Source organism: Taeniopygia guttata, chromosome 8 (assembly GCF_048771995.1).
Source record: "Taeniopygia guttata chromosome 8, bTaeGut7.mat, whole genome shotgun sequence".
Taxonomy (NCBI): domain Eukaryota; kingdom Metazoa; phylum Chordata; class Aves; order Passeriformes; family Estrildidae; genus Taeniopygia; species Taeniopygia guttata.
In genome coordinates, this window is record NC_133033.1 from 28,930,614 (window position 1) to 28,950,178 (window position 19,565).

The 19,565-nt window shown below is 39.6% G+C and overlaps 1 protein-coding gene across 9 annotated transcripts in view; it reads right to left on the reverse strand.

Annotated features, from left to right (window-relative positions):
• The window catches only part of DNM3 (dynamin 3), a 170,357-nt gene that overhangs the window by 52,308 nt on the left and 98,484 nt on the right, over nt 1-19,565 (reverse strand). For 8 of the 9 annotated variants that reach the window (XM_072932881.1, XM_072932883.1, XM_072932884.1 and 5 more), the window contains 2 exons: nt 14,503-14,612; nt 3,062-3,173 (listed from right to left, as the gene is read on the reverse strand). In XM_072932881.1, the coding sequence (XP_072788982.1) occupies nt 3,062-3,173; nt 14,503-14,612 (222 nt within the window). Of the gene's footprint in view, nt 1-3,057; nt 3,174-14,502; nt 14,613-19,565 lie in introns of all 9 variants that reach the window. The other variant, XM_072932887.1, reaches the window with a different exon arrangement.

Below are 19,565 nucleotides of genomic sequence, written 5' to 3' on the forward strand. Positions count from 1 at the left end.
GGGGGGGCACGGGGGAGAGGGAATGGGTGATGCTAACAAGGTAAAGTGTGCAGAGCAAGTTACGACAAACATCTGGGCTATTATTTTGGTTTAATTGTGAGTTTTGCCATGAGCTGGCATGAACAGTGTATATTATACAGTGGGAAGGCAGCCAAAATAAACACCATCCTACACCAGTTGAGAAATACAGTCTGGAAAGGTTAGTCACAATGTTGTAGTCATTTTTTAACAAAAAAAGGAGGGGTTTGGATGCATCAGTCCAGAAAGCCAGCAGCAAAGTCAGCTGGTAAATGGATATCCCATTTCAAAGTGAATTGGCCACAGGATGATTTATACCAAGCAAGCTGACTTGCATATGGGTTGGAAAAATAAAAACACTGATTCATTGCTATCTGGGTGGCTGTCAAAGCCCACAGCCTCACAAAGGCAGATGGAATGGGAAGGAGGTGACTTGTAAACTGCAAAAAATTCAGAGCAACGCTGAGGGCCGATCAGAAGTAATTCATGGGACAGTGAATGTGGGAACACAGTCACTCTGTGCATCCCCATGGACAGAGAGACAGGGAAGACAAGTAAAATGAAGCAAGGAAATGGAGGAAGGGAGTGATATGTGGCCTTTAAAATATTAATGAGATTTGCTTAGGCAAAAAGAAAGATTATAAATCTAGAAGCCTGGACTTTAGCTTACAGGATTAAATGAGCAGCAGACACTCCATGTTAGTGGTAGCAACTACTGAGCCTCATTACCACTGTAATCAAACAATTGTATGTAGCACTACTAAAAAAAAAAATCAACAGAAAAATGAATATTCTTAGTTGAGAGATTTACCCTTTATGAGAATTCAGAACACTGCTCTTTAATCAGTGCCAGATTCCTACTTTTCCTTTAGTTTTCATTTCTAAGCAGCAGTTCTTCTACTGCTGGTGCCAAAACCCTGGATACTCAAGAGTTCCCAGCTGTGCCTCACAGGTAAAAGAAAGTGAGAAGTTCATGCTGAGACCTCTTTGCCTTTTTAACTCTGGGATCATGAAGCTGGGGGAAAGCACTGAAGTAAACTCAAGTTGTTGCCATTTCCTGGCAGTCCCTCTTACTTAAAAACATGGTCTCTGAATCTTTGAAGGAGAACAAAAGACTGGGGGGTGTCTCTAAAACAATTTTATATTGTCAGTGGAAGGTGTGAAACTGAGGAGCATGCACAGGATTTTGATGAAATGCTGCTCATTTTTATTTAGAATCCACTGGATCTTCTAATGTACCCGGGGCCTTGGGGATTTTCCTTTACAAAATTCAAAACTCTGAACAGTGGACTCACAGTCCTTCAGGAATAAAGTTTTGGAGGCCCAGCGTAGCATGGGCATCTTTCCTGAACAGCTTGATAAACTACTGGGCTAATTTCAAACTACAGGCATTTGGAACAATAATATTTACTCTTTTTATAATGTAAAGATAATTCCAGCTCAAAGGAGAACTGTATTTTGACTCCTTTCTACTCCTTTCAAGGAAGTCTCTCATCTTGCATCTAAGACTTCTTTGACAGACCAACTTTAAACAAAACCAGGAAATTTTTGTAAACATATTTTGAATACCAAGTATTTTTAGGGAGAAGGGAGAGACAGGAAGACAGAAGAGAAGTTCAGAAATCAAACTAGTCTGTCTTGTTTAAGGATAATGTACCAGATATACCAATATGATAAAACCATCACAGAACACGAGATTAAACCAGAGGCAGCAGAAGTCTTTTGTGAAATCATTGTTAAAACCTAAGCAAGAAAAAACCAAAGCAACACAGAATACTGGTCCAAGTAATTAATTAGGTAGCCTCTCATAATAAATCCTTGTTACATGGCTTCTAATATTCTTAGCTAGGAAAGATCTAATGGAACAGGCAACATACTGAAAAGCCACCAACACTGTTTTACTTTTTAAAGGTAAAGTCTCAGATACCTAGTAGGTCTCCTGCTAAATGCATATTTGTACTAGTCTCTAAAAATTCCATCATCATTACCATAGTCACTGTTTATTTCTATAATAACTGGAGAATCCACTAGTATAAGAATTTCTTATTTATTTTTTATGGCAGTCTTGAAACTTTGTGTGACGAGAAGAAGCTGAGCTTGTTTGCATGAATAGCTCCTGGAGGAGATGCAGACAGAATTGTACTGGAAGCCATGCAGGCATCACAACCATAAGGGAAGAAAAAGATGAAGAAAGAAGACAGCACAAGACCCTGAACTCCAGGAACCTGGCCTTCCCATGGAAAACAATCAGGAAGAAGAGCAAATTCATCAGAATCAAAGCAGCATTTGTCAGAGCAGATCTTCTGATGCAGGCATCCAGCACTCACTGCAGAAAGGTGAGCTGTGCATTACAGAAACTTTAAAGGCTCAAATGCCAGGTAATTCTGCTAGTCAGCCTTCTCTTTGGATACATCTCCTCAAACCTTCTCTTGAAAGAAAATATCAAGATATTTAGGTCTAAAAATTATTAAATAGTAGCTGGACATATTCTGTTTCCCAGCTTTCTGTCATTTCTAATAAATGAATAGAGGCTTTTTTATTGTATCCTGTTCAATTTGCTCCACATGATGATTAGCTGAGTAAAACTGCCTTTGGAAAGGTTTAGCATGTGTTTCATACACAAAAAATGATGCAGTGAATAAGTAAAATAAATATACATGATTGCCTGGAATGCTTCTGTCAGTTCTGTAATCCAAAGCTTGAGGGAATAAACTCTTCAAAGCACATCTTTACCTTAGAAAACATTAATAGAAACAACGAAGCTCAGGAAATCCCATATTGCTCAATGCTTTTACTATACAGATCCAATGAAAAACATGTTGGAAGGTTTGGTTTGTGGTTGGTTGGGTTTTTTACATTGAGGTTTGACGCACAAATTGGTCTTAAAATATTTCATTATGAATATTTTAAAATTACCACAGTACAATGAAAAGGCTGCTCTTTGTTGAGATATCTGCAGACACTGTGTTTTCCCAGATGATACAGTTGGTTTTTTTGACTCAAACAGAGCAGCTACTGGCAAACCAGTGAGCTTTTAACTTACTGAGGATTTATCAGGATAGACACCGGCTCGTAGCAGAGATGCCTTCCAGCTATCCACCTCCTCTTGGGAGTCACAGGCTAGCTCAAGGAAACGGTAATCCTTGTAAACATTCCTAGAACAAAGAGCACCACATTGTAAAACTAACATTTTACTACTCTCTATCATGCACACAGCATTTAAAATTAAAAATCATTTGGGATCAGAAATTACTTGGTAATTGTCACGGACAACAGACTTTATGGGACAGATGCTTGTTTAATAATTACATGGAGTACTTAAAATATCTTAGAATGCTACAGCACAGCTCTGTGCTCAGCTAAAAGCACTGTGAAACTACTTAAAATCAATTTTCCTGCTTTTGCTAAAACAAAGCACTTTTAGGGGAAAAAAGGGTGTTGTGATGAAGAGGACAAACACATAAGACATGCCAACATAACAGCACAGCTTGTGATGGATTGCTGCTGTAACCAATAAATACCAAAATCATCACTGATGCAATTTCTTCCCATGTTAAGTCCTTTCAGTCCAGTTTATACCCCTTTCAGTTTTTAGACATCATCAGTAAAAGAGGAAAAAAACAGCAATGATAATCAAGATATTTTTAAACAAACAAAGCAAACCTCAGATGTCTCTCATCATAGTAAGAAAACTGGGACATATTGAAATAAAACCTCTTACAGGTAGTTCACAAAATGAGATAAATACAGGGAATCACTTAATGGAAGAAAAGAGAAAGGAGGAAAAATACATCTGTAGGAAAGTGGTACTTGTAAATTCTTCAATAAACAGAACAGATTTTCCCCTTACAGTTTAGCCATTAGTTTCTGAATTCCAATTCTATACACAGACCAGACCACTGTAAATTTGTCAGCCAACAGTCTTTTTAGGAAAGGCCATGAGCTTAGCTGAAAAGGGTTAGGAAACCACATTTTGCTAGATCTTAACAGTTGCACAAGGATCAATCTTCCATCCCAACCAGGCTGTTTTCTCCCCTTAGCAAGCTGTGGAGGAGAGGGGCTGATGGAGATTGCTTCACTCTCAGTGACAAAGGGCCCTTTGGTTTCATTGTGCAACTACAGAGGTCATTTCTCCCACCTATTCTGAGAGGGAGAAAACCTGAATTCACTCTGGAACAAGGAAATAAAGCTATCACTGTCACTGCCTAGACAAATTTCTTTAGCATTCAGGGACTGCTGGGATTTCACTGCCACACTGCTGGAACACAATTGACTTGATGTAATTCCCACTCACAGAAGTGATTCTCTCTTAACCAACAATGGCACCAGGCAGCTCACAGCCTTGCTTTTTAGGGGCAGTCTCAGGAAACAGGTTAAAAAAGGTTGAAAAAGTGTAATTGAACCTGGGCATAAAGCAGCCATGACACCATAATCATTAAATTGTCACCTATGAAACCACAGTACAACAACCAGAGCACACCCACTCTGAAGGGAGCAAAATCAGGTATTTTTTAGTAGGCTCATAGGTTGAATTCAAAACTGCAAAGAATAAAGGACATACTCAGAATTAATTCCTTAGGTTGGTCACTCATTTCTTACCAAATTCAAAGGCTAAATCTGCAGCACCAGGGTTGTACTACTCCCTTCAAAAACCCAGACTGGAGATGCCACCAGGGCATTTCCTTCCCAAGAAATCAGACCCAAAGGTTACAAAGAGGCATTAATGGGCCTGATAGCACAGTTTAGCCAAAGCCACTGACAGGATGAACAACTGAAAGCTCTGTGGATTCCTTTATTGACTGAGAAATTTAAAATTAATCCTTTTTCTTCCCTGATTCCAAAAGTATTAATTCTCTCTTAAAGTAAATAATAGCCTGGATGACCTTATCAGATGCTGTTACTTTAAATTGAGCAAACACCTGAATTGTATTAAATTTGCAATATTGTGGAACTCCAAGTCAGCATGTACTGAACAAAACAAAGAAGTCAATTAAAAAAAAATTAAAAAAAGAGAAGCATAATGAAATTGCCAGAGAAAAAACACTTTAATTTATTGTTAAGAGAAACTTTTACTGAGATAAGCTTTTCTGGCTAAGACAATGAAGCAGCTAAAACTTTGCAGTACTAGGAAGCTGAAATGGTAAAAGGGTACTCTCAGCAAAGATGACTAAAAATAACAATAGAGCAAATAAAGGCTGTAAAACATAGTGATAGGGAAGTTCCAAAAACACTTATCTGCAAGAGCAAAACAACATGACACCAGCTTGTGAAAACGTTTTTTCAGGCCTGTCATGTTATATATTACACTTTTTGGCATTTTGTGGCTTGCTCCAAGCAGCGTGGCTGTGTGAGCAGGGATTTCAGCCAGGCACTCTGAACAAGTGGGAGCTGACAGTCCTGCATTCTGTCTCTGTGTCAGGACTTCTCCTGGGGCTGGGGACACCTCAGCTGATGTCTCCACATGTCCCAGGCCCTTCTTTCTCCCTGTAGGACCTGAGAGCTCTTTTTTGTGCAGCTCATTCTATTCCACTGCCACTGCAAAGACACAGCATGTGTGAGGGACTGAAGGATGCACACCCTGAGTGCTCCCAGGGATGTCCCTGCAGGGCAGGTGAGGGATGCTTGTCTCCCCAGCTGGATGCCTTGCTGCTAGACTACCCCTGCCTTTCTCCCAGAAAGGCCAACAAGCATAGGAACTTGTCAAAGGAAAAAAAAAAAAAGCCAAAGTAACTCCTTTCAGTAACTTCTGAAAAGAGTGTCCTTTTCCTGTTACCAGTGGATTCTTACAAAAACACATTAACATGTTTTACTCATTAGGAATCCACTGGCGTCTCATGGAAAGCTGTAAAAATGTTCTTGAAAACAATTCAGATTTTCTGTTTTCTTCTCTCTTCCACTTCTTAAAATTGCTGAAGACATCAGCACAGCACCACTTACTACTCAAGCCTCACCTATGTTCTCCATATGGAATACTGTGAAGTCATGTTCTCACCCTCATCTCCATAGCAGTTAAATGGGATGTTAGACATGAAAGACTATGACACAATAAAGGATACCAGGAAGGATGAACTCTCAACAATATCTATCTTGTGGATATTCAGGCATCTGTAAATCTAAGGGACTACAGAAACAAGACAGATACAGAAAATGGGAACATGCCTACAAGTACCATCTGTAAGTAGTATTTCCCTTGAACATTTAACATTTCTTAAATGTGAACACATAATTGAGGAAACTGCAAAGCTGTATGCATCTACCACATCTACCAACTCCACTTCCTCCTGGAGTCTCACCAATGTAATTTAAATATCATGCATAGTTCATGAAAATGTAACTATAGTGACATTACTGGAAATCAACATAACACTGATAATACTGCCTTTTTTTCCCAGAGTGAAAAATACAAAAGGCTACCATTTGTTATCTGCAGATTTTATTGTACTCTAGATGAATAAACCTCAACTTGGAACTGCATTTCCACTAGAAATACAACATAATTGCTTATAAGGATGAACATACAATTGGACTAAAAGCAAAATTTCCAGTTCTGGAAGGTTCTACACTCAGGACACACCTTCTCTAGGCCTAGCCCATCACCTCAAAGTCCAGCAGCCACCCACCTGGGACTTTGCTTACCCTACAGCTTCTTCACTTTATTTTTATCTTGATTTCTTGATTCATTTCCCCAATATATTTCAGGGCCTAATACAGAAGTGTCCTGAACTCCTCCCATCATGAAAGAATCCTAACTGGACTGGATTAAGGTATTTGAAAGTGCCCAAGAGGAAAGAGAGAAATGCCAGACAAGTTTGAAGACTGACCCAGCTGGGAGTTACTGAGATTTCCCTTCCACCCACCCTGAAGCCTGGGCTGTCAGCACTGCCCAGGGAAGGCTTGACTGCCTGTGAACCCAATCTCTGCACTCCAGGAGCAGGGAGTGAATGCCACACCTGAAAATCACCCAGAAAGAACAGCCCCTGAAGCACCGGTGGGTTTCTCTCCATGGTGGTTGAGCACATCCACTGCTGGATGGACTGTACCTCTTGCAATTTCTTAATACTAAGATAAGATTAAATATTTATCTCCAACAAGCCTAGAAAATTTTGAAGGGCAACTACTGCAGGCACATTACAAACCTAGTTAACATGTGTGTATATGTATACTAATACATATACTCACATATAACCATGTGCTTGGAGAGCTTTTAGGTTGAGTTGGATCTGGATTTCTCTAGCCAAAGCTGTACTAGATATGCATAAAGTTTACTTTCATAGAGAGAAAATACAAACCACAATTAATTAAAAATGCATTTATTCTTGCCAATGTAGGAGGAGACAGAACAACCATTACACAGCAAGAATACTAGTGACAGTTTTTAGAACTGGACCTAGAAACTACTTTAATCCTCCAAAGAACACAAACCTGTATTTAGCTTCAGCAGTCACACTGACACAAGTGAAGCTACTCACAGACTGAAAGATAAAGAAATATCTTATTTTTCAGGGATTTCAAAGTGATTTTTTGTAAACATCTCGTCTCTATTAGGATGGAAGCAGAACTAAACATTAGAAATCTAGAACTACATGCAAATTGGTCCCATTTTATTCCATGAAAAACACAAAAGATTAATTCTTACATATTTCTCGCTTGATTGAAATTGAAAACATACAGAATATGGGTTTAATGAATAGTCACCTAAAATGAAAAGTGGAGAAAATAACATAATCCAGACACTCCAGCTACTGGGAACAGTAATCCTGGATGAAATTGTATGTTTTCTATCTATTTAACCTGCAACTCCACTGTGCATACTCTGCTTATTCAAATTTAGTCTTTGTCTGTGATTTTGGACACCTGTAATTGCACAATGGCTGGTTTGAGCATATGCATCTTCTTTTTTTTTTTTTTTTTTCAAATTAAAAAGCTCTACCAGAAGCTCTGTAAATCATATATTTTGAAGAAACAAAAATGGCCATCTGCTCTGAGTTAACAGCAATGACTAACATTTTCTATCAAGGCGTACCATTTCAGATCACTCCAATGTGAATGCTAATTAAAATTAATTACACATGGCTCTGAAGATTCTTTTTTTCTTAATATCCAGAAAAGCCAATGAGACAATATCTGAGACAATGTCATGAAATAATAGCACTTAAGGATTTTGCCATCTGTGTCATGTGAGTGCTCTCCCAAAAGCATACGAATCTTTTCAAGTACACACACCCAAACCACACAGAAACCCCCACAACTTTCAGGTGCAAATGAACAGAAGATGTGCTGCTCAGTACACAGGCCAGCCTTGTCAATGAAGTATCTCGAGTCCTATATGTAACCCAGAACAGAAATGCAGCCAAAACTAACACCACACAGGCCAAAATCCACAGTAGTAACAGTGACTGCCACTAAAATATTCCATCAGTCCCTGGAGGAGAAGGTTTGATGCCTTTGGAGGGAGGGATGGAAGCCTGGCCTGGGATCTGCCTTGGGGCCACACAGGCACAAAAGCTGTCCCCAGCTGTCAATACCTGCACCAAATTCTCTCTTATTTGTCATGCAAAAAATATTTGTCAATAATGACAAAAAAGAACATATTCCAGAAAAAAAACAACAAACCTTTTTTTTTCTTTTTGCCTTTTTTTTTTTTTTTTTTTTTTTTTTAATAAGGGAAAGCTGTTGGCAATAAAGGCTAGCTATTCCTTGGGTTTGCATATTTTTTCTTAAATATTGTACTCTCCAGCATTTTAGGAGTTTGTTTAGAAATGTTAGCAGCTTTTTTTTCTGGATTAAATTTATAGGGCTTTTTAATTAAACAGATTCTCTTCCATTCGAACAGAGAGGGCTCTGAATAGCTTACAGTCCAGCTCTTCCTGGGGCTTAGCTTTCTGAGTAATTCAAAAACAGTAACTAAACATACATCTCATTTTAGGCTTTCTCCTTTAGCCTGGCTTCTATCCAACACCTCCTCTGACCCGGTCTCCTTTCACTAGTTCCCTTTATTTTGGCTCAGGCCCAATTTCCCTCATACATGGATAGCAGTTAACCAGTTGCTGCCCATGGCCAGAAAGTCAGTACTTATAGTTCTAGTACATTTGGAGTCCCAGAAACAACTTGTGCTCCATCCACTTCTAGAGCAACACACAGCCAACAACATCCATCCAAAACAGGCAGTGACACCTCTCACTGAGTAGACACTGTGTCATTTCCTGGGTCCTACCAGACACCACAACTCCCTGTGCAATATGATTCCTGACAGACAGAGTGTACTCAGGAGTCAGTAGCTACAATTCCTCATCTGGCAGTTCTATTTTCAGTCCTATTGTATGCCCTCAAAATGGCCTTTTGCTCGCTCTCGTCTGGACATTAATCTGTCTGTCGAATTAAAGATCTGTTTTTACAGACAGGCAGCTCTGGAGCAGAGATGGCAGATTCTGTCCCACTGCTTCATGACTACTGAGGGCCATTTTGCACTCAGGAACCCACTCTTGTGAAAGCAAAAGGAACAGTTCTGTGCTTTGCACTTGCTTCTCACACCCCTGTATCACACAGAACCATAGAGGTGAGGAAAGCAACACCATTACTCAGTTTCATCTGGGTCCTGGTGATGCCCCAAGTTTTAGCTTTTCTATTTTTCAGATTCTGTGCTGCTTTAGTGTGTGGGTCTGGGCTTCACATTAGGCTAGGGGATGGTGAGCTCTCTGCACAGAGCAGGGAGACAAATCAATTCCTGCTCTAGCTGGGGACCAAGGACAAATGATCCAGATCTCAGGCCCAAGAGCACAAACAACGTGGGCTGAAGAGAGAAAAACAAGCAGGATGGGACTGCCTGGGCTGGAGCTGGAATTGGACAATGAACTCCAATGTGCAAATGGAGCAGAACTTATAAAAGCGTGAGACCCTGTGACCGGTTGTCCATTTTGTGACCATTTTGGTTCATCTTGGGTGTAGCCCTGGCTGGGCTCTTGTGCTGCCCAAGGTGGATCCATGGAGGCCCTTTAATAAATCCCTACTTTATTCTTTAACTCTGTCTACTCTCTGTTCTAGGTCAACCTTCACAAGGCATCACTGGTTGGGCAGGAAAGTAAAAGACACAGAGAACTGGTGGCCTCTTCCTCTGCAAGGAAGGCAGAATTTCACACATTGGTTCTGCTCCTTTGGCTCCCAGGAAAGGAATGAGTCTGAAGAGGAGCAGAGGAAGGCTGCTGATCAGGGATCTCCACCAGGTAATCCTTCCTCACTCTGTGGTTGCTACTCCCACTATTAGTAGGGAAGGCTTGAAAATTCACCATCTTAACAAATACTTTAGCCTACTCCCATTTATAACCTCCAAAATCTATACCTAGTAGAATCCCTACTCCTATAAAAGAGAATTCATCTCTCCAAAGTTGGAAAGAAACTTTTTCTCTGCTTCTAGCAAATGAAGACAGTTTTTTTTACTCAGCAACATTTTTTCAATTAAAAGAGAAGTTGCATGTAAATGGAGTTGTAATACTGTAATACAACAATTTATTGACCAGTAAGTCAGGAAAAAAGTATAACTACATTACTGCAAAGAGTGAAGAAGTGTAATTGTAAAGAGATTACTTTAGAACAACAGACAATCTGTCAAAATAGCACCATGTGGATCAACAGAAGATCACGAGAACTAAAGACTGCTTGCCCTTCTCAGGGAAGATGGAGAGGTAGGACTTGCACAGATCCTTAAGGGAGACACATATAAGACTACAGTTCTTGTCCAAAATACCCAGTACTTGGGTAACAGAAAAAGCACCAAGAAGTGAATAATTTTTACAAGAAATACATGGAGAATAAGTCAAGCATTTGGAATTAAATCCTATAAGGACAGTAAACTTTCTGGGATGGACAGAATTTGGTTTTTTTGTTCTTGAGCTCTGAACAGCAGTCTTACCCGCTCAGCAATGAGAACATGCCAAGTTAATCTACTGAATGTGAGCTGAGATACTGACAAAATCCTTTCTTCTCCATTCTCAGCTCTGCCTAGAAAGTCAGTGGCTACATCTACACAACTTCACAGTAAGCTCTACAGCAGTACTGCAAACATTCTTTCTTCTCCTATAGCATAATTATTTTAGAATACTCAATATATTTGATCTCTTTTTCCAGTCTAAAAAAAACCAGACTTGCCACGAGTTTCCTGTGGAGAAGATGGTTAACACAAAATAGCACTCACTTGACAGCTTTAGGTTAGACACACACTGCCTGAACCCCCAGCTCAACTTCAGTTACTAAAGCCAGGCTCATGCAGATGGACACAGCCAAAACTGATCCAGGAATCACAGGGCACTCACTTGAATTTACTTTGTTTTAATATCTAGTACTCCTAAGGTAAGGAAACTAGAGGAGTCCATTGCAGAGGTCATCCATAGTGTCTATAAATTAAGTAGATGGCCCACTCAAAAACTTTAAATGTATTACTTATTTTACAGAAAAACAAACCTAACCTCCCTGTTAAGTAATACTGTAACTATTTCAGGCAAAGTTTTCTTTTTCCCACTCTCACAATTTTTTGTTTCTTTGGTTTTTATTTTTTTGGGTTTTTTTGGGTTAAGATTTAATTAGAAAGTAACATGAAAATAATTTAATTATTTCACAACACAGCCTTTTCATAAACACACAATTATGTTCATTTCATGAGAATTTATTTGTGAAATCAATCGTCACAGTCTCCATTTACTCTACATTACCAAGTCACATTTGATTCCTGTCAGAGAACTGTTGACTTCTGCAGTAAATCAAAATGACAGATACCGTTAGTTTCCTTCTCCATCTATCCCCCAGTCTCAGCTAACTCAAGATGGTTTTTCCTTCTATGCAGTGAAATGAGTATTTTCCTGGTAACTATATTTCAGAGCTGGAAAGGTTTTCATAAATGGAAAAAATGCAGTGTATAATCCAGGAAACTATTGAAATGTACAGTATCAGAAACATATGGCTGGAGCAAATACCTATGCAGTGAGGGGCTGGGAATGAAAAAGAGAACAAGCTTATTAAAATTCTTCTCCTAAAGGGTTTTTGCTTGAAAATTAAAATAATTTAATTGAACATTAAGAAAGATTTCATAGTCAAGGAAAAACATGCTGCAGATTATGGGGAGAGGGAAAAAGATATACGGAATAGTCTCCATGTTATCATGGAAGCTGGAACAGATGATTTTGCCTTTGTTCTTTAATGATCTACATCTTAAATTGCAAAATGGTTCCATAAGCAGAACCCTCAGTAGGCAGACTTCGAAGCTGATTTCTTTCTCAGTTGCTAAGGTTTTTTTAATTAAAAAGAACAACCACTCCACCACCCCCCAACAAAAAAAAAAAAGCCAACCCAGAAACTAAGTTAATTTTTTACACAATCTTTGAAAAGCAAGACATACTCACACACACACACCAGAAACCAGGATTCAACAGATTACCACAAAGAAAAACAACAATAAGAATTCTTATTTCAATGTATCTTTATCAAGTCCCTCTTTCAGTTTCCTTAAGAATGTGGGATAGGGGATAGACTCCCAGCCAGATCACTCTGCTCGAGAACCAATATTCCTGTTTTTGTTGACACATCTATGAATTCAGGATTCAGTGGAAAGTGAAACTAATCTTGTTTTGAACAATTTGTGCCAGGAGGCAGATTTTTAGAAATATCAAAAATTAGCTGGTTTACAGCAACAGAGAAACTGCTGTTTTAATTAGAATTCAATAAATATTTCTTCAAAAACAACTTCTGCCTCTCTTAAAGCTGCAAGACTGACTCCATGATCTGCCTCTCCCAAGGCAAAGGTATTTTGTGGTCTTACTGCTGTGCTGTCATGTCTTAACATGCCCATGTGGGTGTAAGGATGTTTTTAGAGCAGCTTGCAGAGGTTGCAGGGTCTACTCGGAGCCCAAAGAGGCAGGGCTATTACAGACATGGCAAACATTTTAGACATCTGATTTTGAAATCCTTGATGTCTAGTATGGATGAAGATCAAGGGAAAATGTCAATGTCCAGCTATATAGCACCTAAATAAATCCCAAACTTGCCAATGGAAATGCTTCTCTTGGATTTTCACAGCAGCTCAATGATTAATATTTATGATGATGATAATATTCAAAGCTGTTAGTTGACCAAAGGAGAAACAATGAGTTAAATTAACAAATATCTCATGGAAGTAACCTAATATGTACAGTTGCTATCAAGCCACCAGGACAAAGTTACCTTTCTTGATGGATCCACACATATATACAGCAAGAATCATCAAATTACATTCATTTCCAGATTCTGAAGATCATTTATGTTTTTAAGAACATGAAAAGCTTTTCAAAGCTTTTTTCTGTGCTCCAGAAACACAACTGGTCAAGCATTTGAAATGTTACTCCCAGCTAGTATGTGTGTGACATGCTTTCAAAGGGCATCTCCTGGCAGCCCTTGCAGACACAGGCAGAGCCTTTCTGAGCTAGTTCAGACTGAGACCAACATTGTGTCCTCGCATTTCTGGGGTCAGCAGAAACTGGACAGCCCAGAAATCCTGTGCTGTGCTTCTGCTTTGCACGAGGGAGGGGCACTCCTTGCTTCTAAAATTCTGGCCACTGTGTCTGGCCAGACTGGGAGCAAAGAGAGCTGCCTCTGCAGAGGGCCACATCCAGCCCTCATCATCTGGAATATCTGAAGGAAATGCCAAGCTTTAGTGACGTGAGGGAGAATCAGGTGTAAAGGAATTTAGCAGGAGAGGGAAACAAGGATATCTATCCATGCTACATTTGCCTGAAAAAAACTTAGAGAAATTGCCCCTTATCTGCTAAAATGCAATTCCCCTGAGACAGCTACAAATGCAACTCTCCTCCTCGTATAAAAAAAAAATAAAAATTACACATTACTTTTATGTCTTTTGTAACATTTAAGGAAACTGAGCTGGCTGTGCATCAGAAGAAGCTTCCATACAGCACTGCACTACTTAAAACAGAGAAGAGTCTGAGAGGAAAAGTGTGGGGCAAAAACTAAAAGGCAAAAAATTTATTAATTAAAGAAGTAGAGGAATCTAATTTTTCTCCATTCAGCAGTGTTTAAACCCAAACAAACAATCAAATGAGTCCCACGATTACTGATAGGCAATATTTTCCACTGGAGAAAGTGAAAAGCAATGACACTTTTGTGATTTACACAAGTTGAATCTGGTCACAAGGTACAGAAGTCATGAATGTTTTGGTAAGCCTAGGTGACTGCCAAATAAAACAAAAATAGGATCAGGAAATGATCATTCAGCCATAAGGAAGGTCTGGCTGACTCATCATGGAGCTGTTTTTCCCCACGAATGGCCTGGAGGACACCAACCTCTCATCCCATGGTTATGCAACAGCAAAGCAGCAGATAAATCAAGAATATCAAGACTTTGTGTACTTAACATAGTAGAAACAGCAGAAGTGCACTCAGAGTTATTAAAATGCTCAGCTAGATACCATTTGATAGAAGTATCTGCAGAATAACACATTTTCTTACCTCTGCTCTGTGTTAAACAATGCAAAGATGTGTTTGCTGGACATGAAGCTCTTTTCAACATCTCGCACTTTCAAGTTGTCCAAAGGCAGCATGTACTTCTTCTCTTTTTCCTAGGAAAAAAAAATAAAAAATAAAATAAAGATTAAAACAACACTGTGTGAGAAGAAGCCTGATGTCAGCAAGATCTGTTGAGTTGGTAATGACCCTGGTACATTTGTTATCATAAGGAAATACCCAAATTTAAATGTCTGCTTATCTTTCATAGACCTACCTGCAAGAGAAATAAAACCTCAGCTTCAGTTCTGTTTTTCACTGACCTTTTAAAAACATTTCCTAATAAAAAAAATTCACCTCAAACACATAAACATCTACATTTGTTATTTTTCATTCCTCTGAATTCTAAAAAGGCAAGGGTCAGACTTCACTAAAATAAAAGCATCTGATCAAAAAGGAACTCTTCTATGTGTGCACAGCAAGTGAAGTAACTGGTGGCATAAATTCATCTCTACTTTGTTGCTATTATTAATTATTTAAGCATGGCATTCAGTAAACCCACACATAAACTTTCATTCTGCCAGTGAAAAAATACAAAACCCATACAAATCAATCAAAATAATACCATGTACAAAAAAAATCAGTCTCTAATCTAACCAGTGTATTTCTCCAAATAGGAATGAGTTATTCCCTCTTGCTGTGGTCAACTCATTTGCAATTTCACTACAACCCTCATTTACAGCATAATCACTGCAATTTCACATTTTTCCAAGTTTCTTCCTTCACTTCCAATTAAGAACTAGCAATATTCCCAAGGTAATTTATTATGTCAGACAAAAAGAACCCTGAGATTATCAGCTGTTTCAAATTGTGTTAAACTTCTTTAAGTGCTTGCACCGATGGATAAACTGAAGCTAACCTCTCCAGTTTGCTTTGCAAGCACACCTGATGTTAAATAGAAGGATCCAAAGAGAAGAGGCCATCCTCAAAGCTCTCATTCTGGGCTTGCACATCATGACAGCACTGCTCACAGGGTTATTAACACAGCACAGTTTAACAGCTTCTAAAAGCCATTAAGGTACTGCTAAGGCTGGTGCCACTATGGCAGCAATGGAGTGCAGAGAGCTTTTATGTCCCAGAATTCTCCCAGTGGATATAAATGGGCTTTTCATGACTTTGACTACCCCTACAGAACTTCAATAAATCACCAAAGTTGGAGAGTTTAAATTCATTTAGAGTCCCTTATCAGGCAGCATGAAGCAAGGCTGACTGGTCTCTGCCCAGCCAGCAGCAGAGCCAGCTCTGAAGTCCAGCACCACTGCACTTCCTGAAGTATTCTGGGCTGGGACATCACTCCTGGGGGTTGGCTCAGGAAGAAATATGCATGGGACAACAGTTTATTGTATGCCAGGAAACAGGATAAAGGGACAAACCAAACTAGGACTCAGTCTTCTTTGTGAGTGTTTCCCAGAATACACCAAGCAACTCTCAGTGCACAGAACTGGAAGATGTCCTGGCTGGGCTGAATGTGTGCTCTGTGAGGGCAGATGCAATTCATCTTGGCTGAGCTTCAGCAGATTGCAAAACTAAGCTGGATGAGAAAGGCCCTAAGAGTGAACCTATAAAAATACCACGACATGGCCAACAAAGGTTCACTTTCCTAGACAGCCTCCTAGCAGGCCTCAGGAGAGGAAAAAGCAGATTTCAAAAGCCCTTCTGGAAAAGCACAGTTTCTCTTGTTGTTGAATACAAAGGTTATCAAATTCTGTGTATTACATAAAAAGTATCTGATGGATGTTGAAGCTGCCTCTATCTTAACCACCCTAGAAATGATTCCTTACAAAAGAAGATACATTGGTATATTCTTCACTCCCTCATCTAACATCTGCTCCCATGAAGGAGTCTAGTTCTGTGCCACTCTGTAGCTGTTTATCACAGCTCAGAGCTATATTCTGCTTCCAGAATCTGTATGGTCTGAAGCCTCGGGGCTCTCCCAGGAGGGACTGTATACTACCATCCACTCTGTGAGAATTACCACTGAGACAAATTAAGCCGTGTAAATTCATAATTTATCAATTAAAAAATAATGGTAAATAATATTAAAGATTTTGTAAATATTTATGTATGGAAATTAGAAGTACCTATCCTCTAATACTGATTTGTATTGATATGATCTCTTTTGCTATTATAAATTTATGTCCTAACTAGTATATTACATAAAAGGATACCAGTGTATTAGCTCTGCTGACATGACAAAGGGACACACTTGAAAAATATTCTAGCATATATTAAACCTTGTATCAAAAGCAAATATTTTCTTTTTCAGCTGAAAGCTGGACTGCAAGGCAATATAAGATATTTTGTATTCTATTTCAAAAACTTAAGGCAGGTTATATATATAAAAAAATCTTTTGGGTAGAAATATTTCCTTTGGGCAGATATATTCCATCATAGCTAAGAAAAAAACTCCAAGATAAGTTTAGTTTTTTTGAACTTATGTTTCAGTATTACAGAATAGAACTAACATGATTTACTATTCAATTACTGAAAATTTAAGATGTTTCTGATGAGGTGTTTCTTCTGACAGACATTATTTACCGACAAATCAAGCAACCACAGAGGAATAAAAATAGAAACTGATGAAAAAACCATACCAAGAATCTGATTGTCTAAACAAAAATTCCACAAGAGGGAAAGTTATATAAATGTTTGATGCCAAACTGTGAGAAAGTGTTTCTTCTGCACCACCAGGAAAAAGGAAATGCCTACTGAAGGCTAAGAAGTGGTTGGTATTTATTTACATGGCCTCCTACCTACATGCTGAGACAGGGCAGTTTCCAAGAAAGGGAAATCACAGGGTGCCTGTGCTTGAGGCAAACAGAGTCACACAGGAGAGATCAGAGCTAAATACTGCTTAATTCCAGGAGAAAGGTATTATTGTGACATTAAAGTGTGTCACCAAAACTCACTGCAAATTTTTTTCCCTCCAAAGTGGGAGAGAATATACAGAAATGGAGAACGAGCTAATTGAACTGCAGATGAGCCCAACATTTCAGCCTAAGGTCAATTAATATTATGTTATGGTAGGGCAAAAAAAGCTGCAGCCAGGACTGTTTGTGCATGTTTCCCATCCTGAGAAGCTGACAGCATAAGAAACAGGGAATGCATGAAGCCTGGGAGGAATGGGGCTAGGCACACTTTGACGAGTGACTACATGCACATAACTGTGGGTCCAGTTTGTCCCCCTCAGCATTTGTTCTTTTTTATTTATAGATTTTTATTTTTATAAAGGGGCAGAGAACTCCAGCGTGACATGAGGGGAAAAACCAGCACATGCTGATCACACGTAGAGACTTCGCCTCTCTTTTTCCAGAGCAGAGGAGAAGAAGGAAAAAGTGGGAGGTAGAATGGCCCATTCCTGTGCCTGTGACATGAAAAAAATTCCCCATGCTCCACCTTAGAAAAACAAACGAACCTGCTGGCCTGGGGAGGCCTTCCCACCCTGGAGATGATGTTTCACCACTCGTGGGCATAAGTAGCACTCACATCCTTAATGGACCAGCTCTGTTCTCTGACAGGCAAGGGAGCTGCCAGGAACTGACAGCATGATGTAAATATGCCATATTACAACTGCCCCTTCCTCTGCACTGTTTAAATGGACTAAAAATAAATACTGCTCAAGTCCAAAATGGCACAAGGGATAAAAAAACTACAACAGCAGCTCCCCTTCCCCCAGCAGGGTCTCAGCCAGCACTTCCAGGCTAATGAACTCCACTGCATTTTCAGCTAGGGGCAGGAACCACTTCAGAAAGCATTCTGTGCTTTTGGAACTTTCAGGCTCAGTCAAAACAGCAAAAGAAACCTTGGACACAAAGTCAGCAAACTGGATGATAAGAAGAACAGAACTCCCTTGCTTCAAGACAGAGATGATTAAGTGACTTCAGCTTCTTCCAGCTATCAGAGGTGGTTCTTCTGTCACTTCAGGCTGGCTAAAGCACAGCAGCAGCACAGGCTCTTTTCCACAAGAGAACAGAATTCCAGTTTATGCAGCACAGCTCAAGCACACAATGCTCAGGTTCTGAAATGCAGGATGGAGTCAAGCATTGGCCCAATTGCACTTTCAGCTACCTCAAGAGAATTGAGCTGGTTTGCCCACCACTTCCCAATGCCTTATAGAACACCAGCTTTGAAATGGAGGGTCATGACACCAACCAAAACCTGTCTATGTGGAGACCTCAAGCTCAAAGAAATCAAGCTCCCAGGTGGAAGCACAGGCAACACTGGAAAATTTGGAACAAAGGCTGGTTTACAGCAGGATTCGTTCTCTGCATCAGCTGAGAGCACAAATCTCAGGAGTATTTACTGTGCACTGAGAGCAAATGTAGATATCCACAAAATGCCTCTGCCATTAGCATGAGGCATTAACAAGTATTACGCATTGATTCGACAAAAGAGTAAACTGCTTTAACATCATAAACTGAGGAAGAACAGCTTTGAAATAAAGCTGGGAACAGCAGATAAAAAACTTACCATTTCTGCCTCAGGACTAGATTTCCAGACCAACCCTGTACTGCTCTCTGGATTTGTTTGTGCATTCATACTCAGGGATTATACTTTACTGACTCACAGGCATCATGCTCAACCTTCTTTCTGCCAGAGCCAGTGATGGCAGGGCATCATTAAATATCCTTCAATCAGGCCTCTAAAACGTGTAGGTGGAACACTCAAGCCAAACAACTACTTGACAAAGCAGTTAAGCAGCAGAGGCAGAAAACAGTCCCAAAACAAAGATATTGTACAGTACTGTACTATTTTATATGGCCAGAGCAGTGTACACATTCCACAGAGACACAAGAAGCAGTGGCTTGTGAACCTGCTGAGCCAGAGTGATCCTTATTAAAGAAAGAAGAGAAATAACTGAAGTGTAAGGAACTGCTGGTGGTCTGTGCCTGCTTACTCCCAAAAAGGAAAGGCTCAGCCTTGTTTACACCTCAGAACTCTGGCTGCCAGTGCCAACAGCCTACACTGTAGCATTTGATGAAAGTGAAAACTATTAAGATGCCTCATAT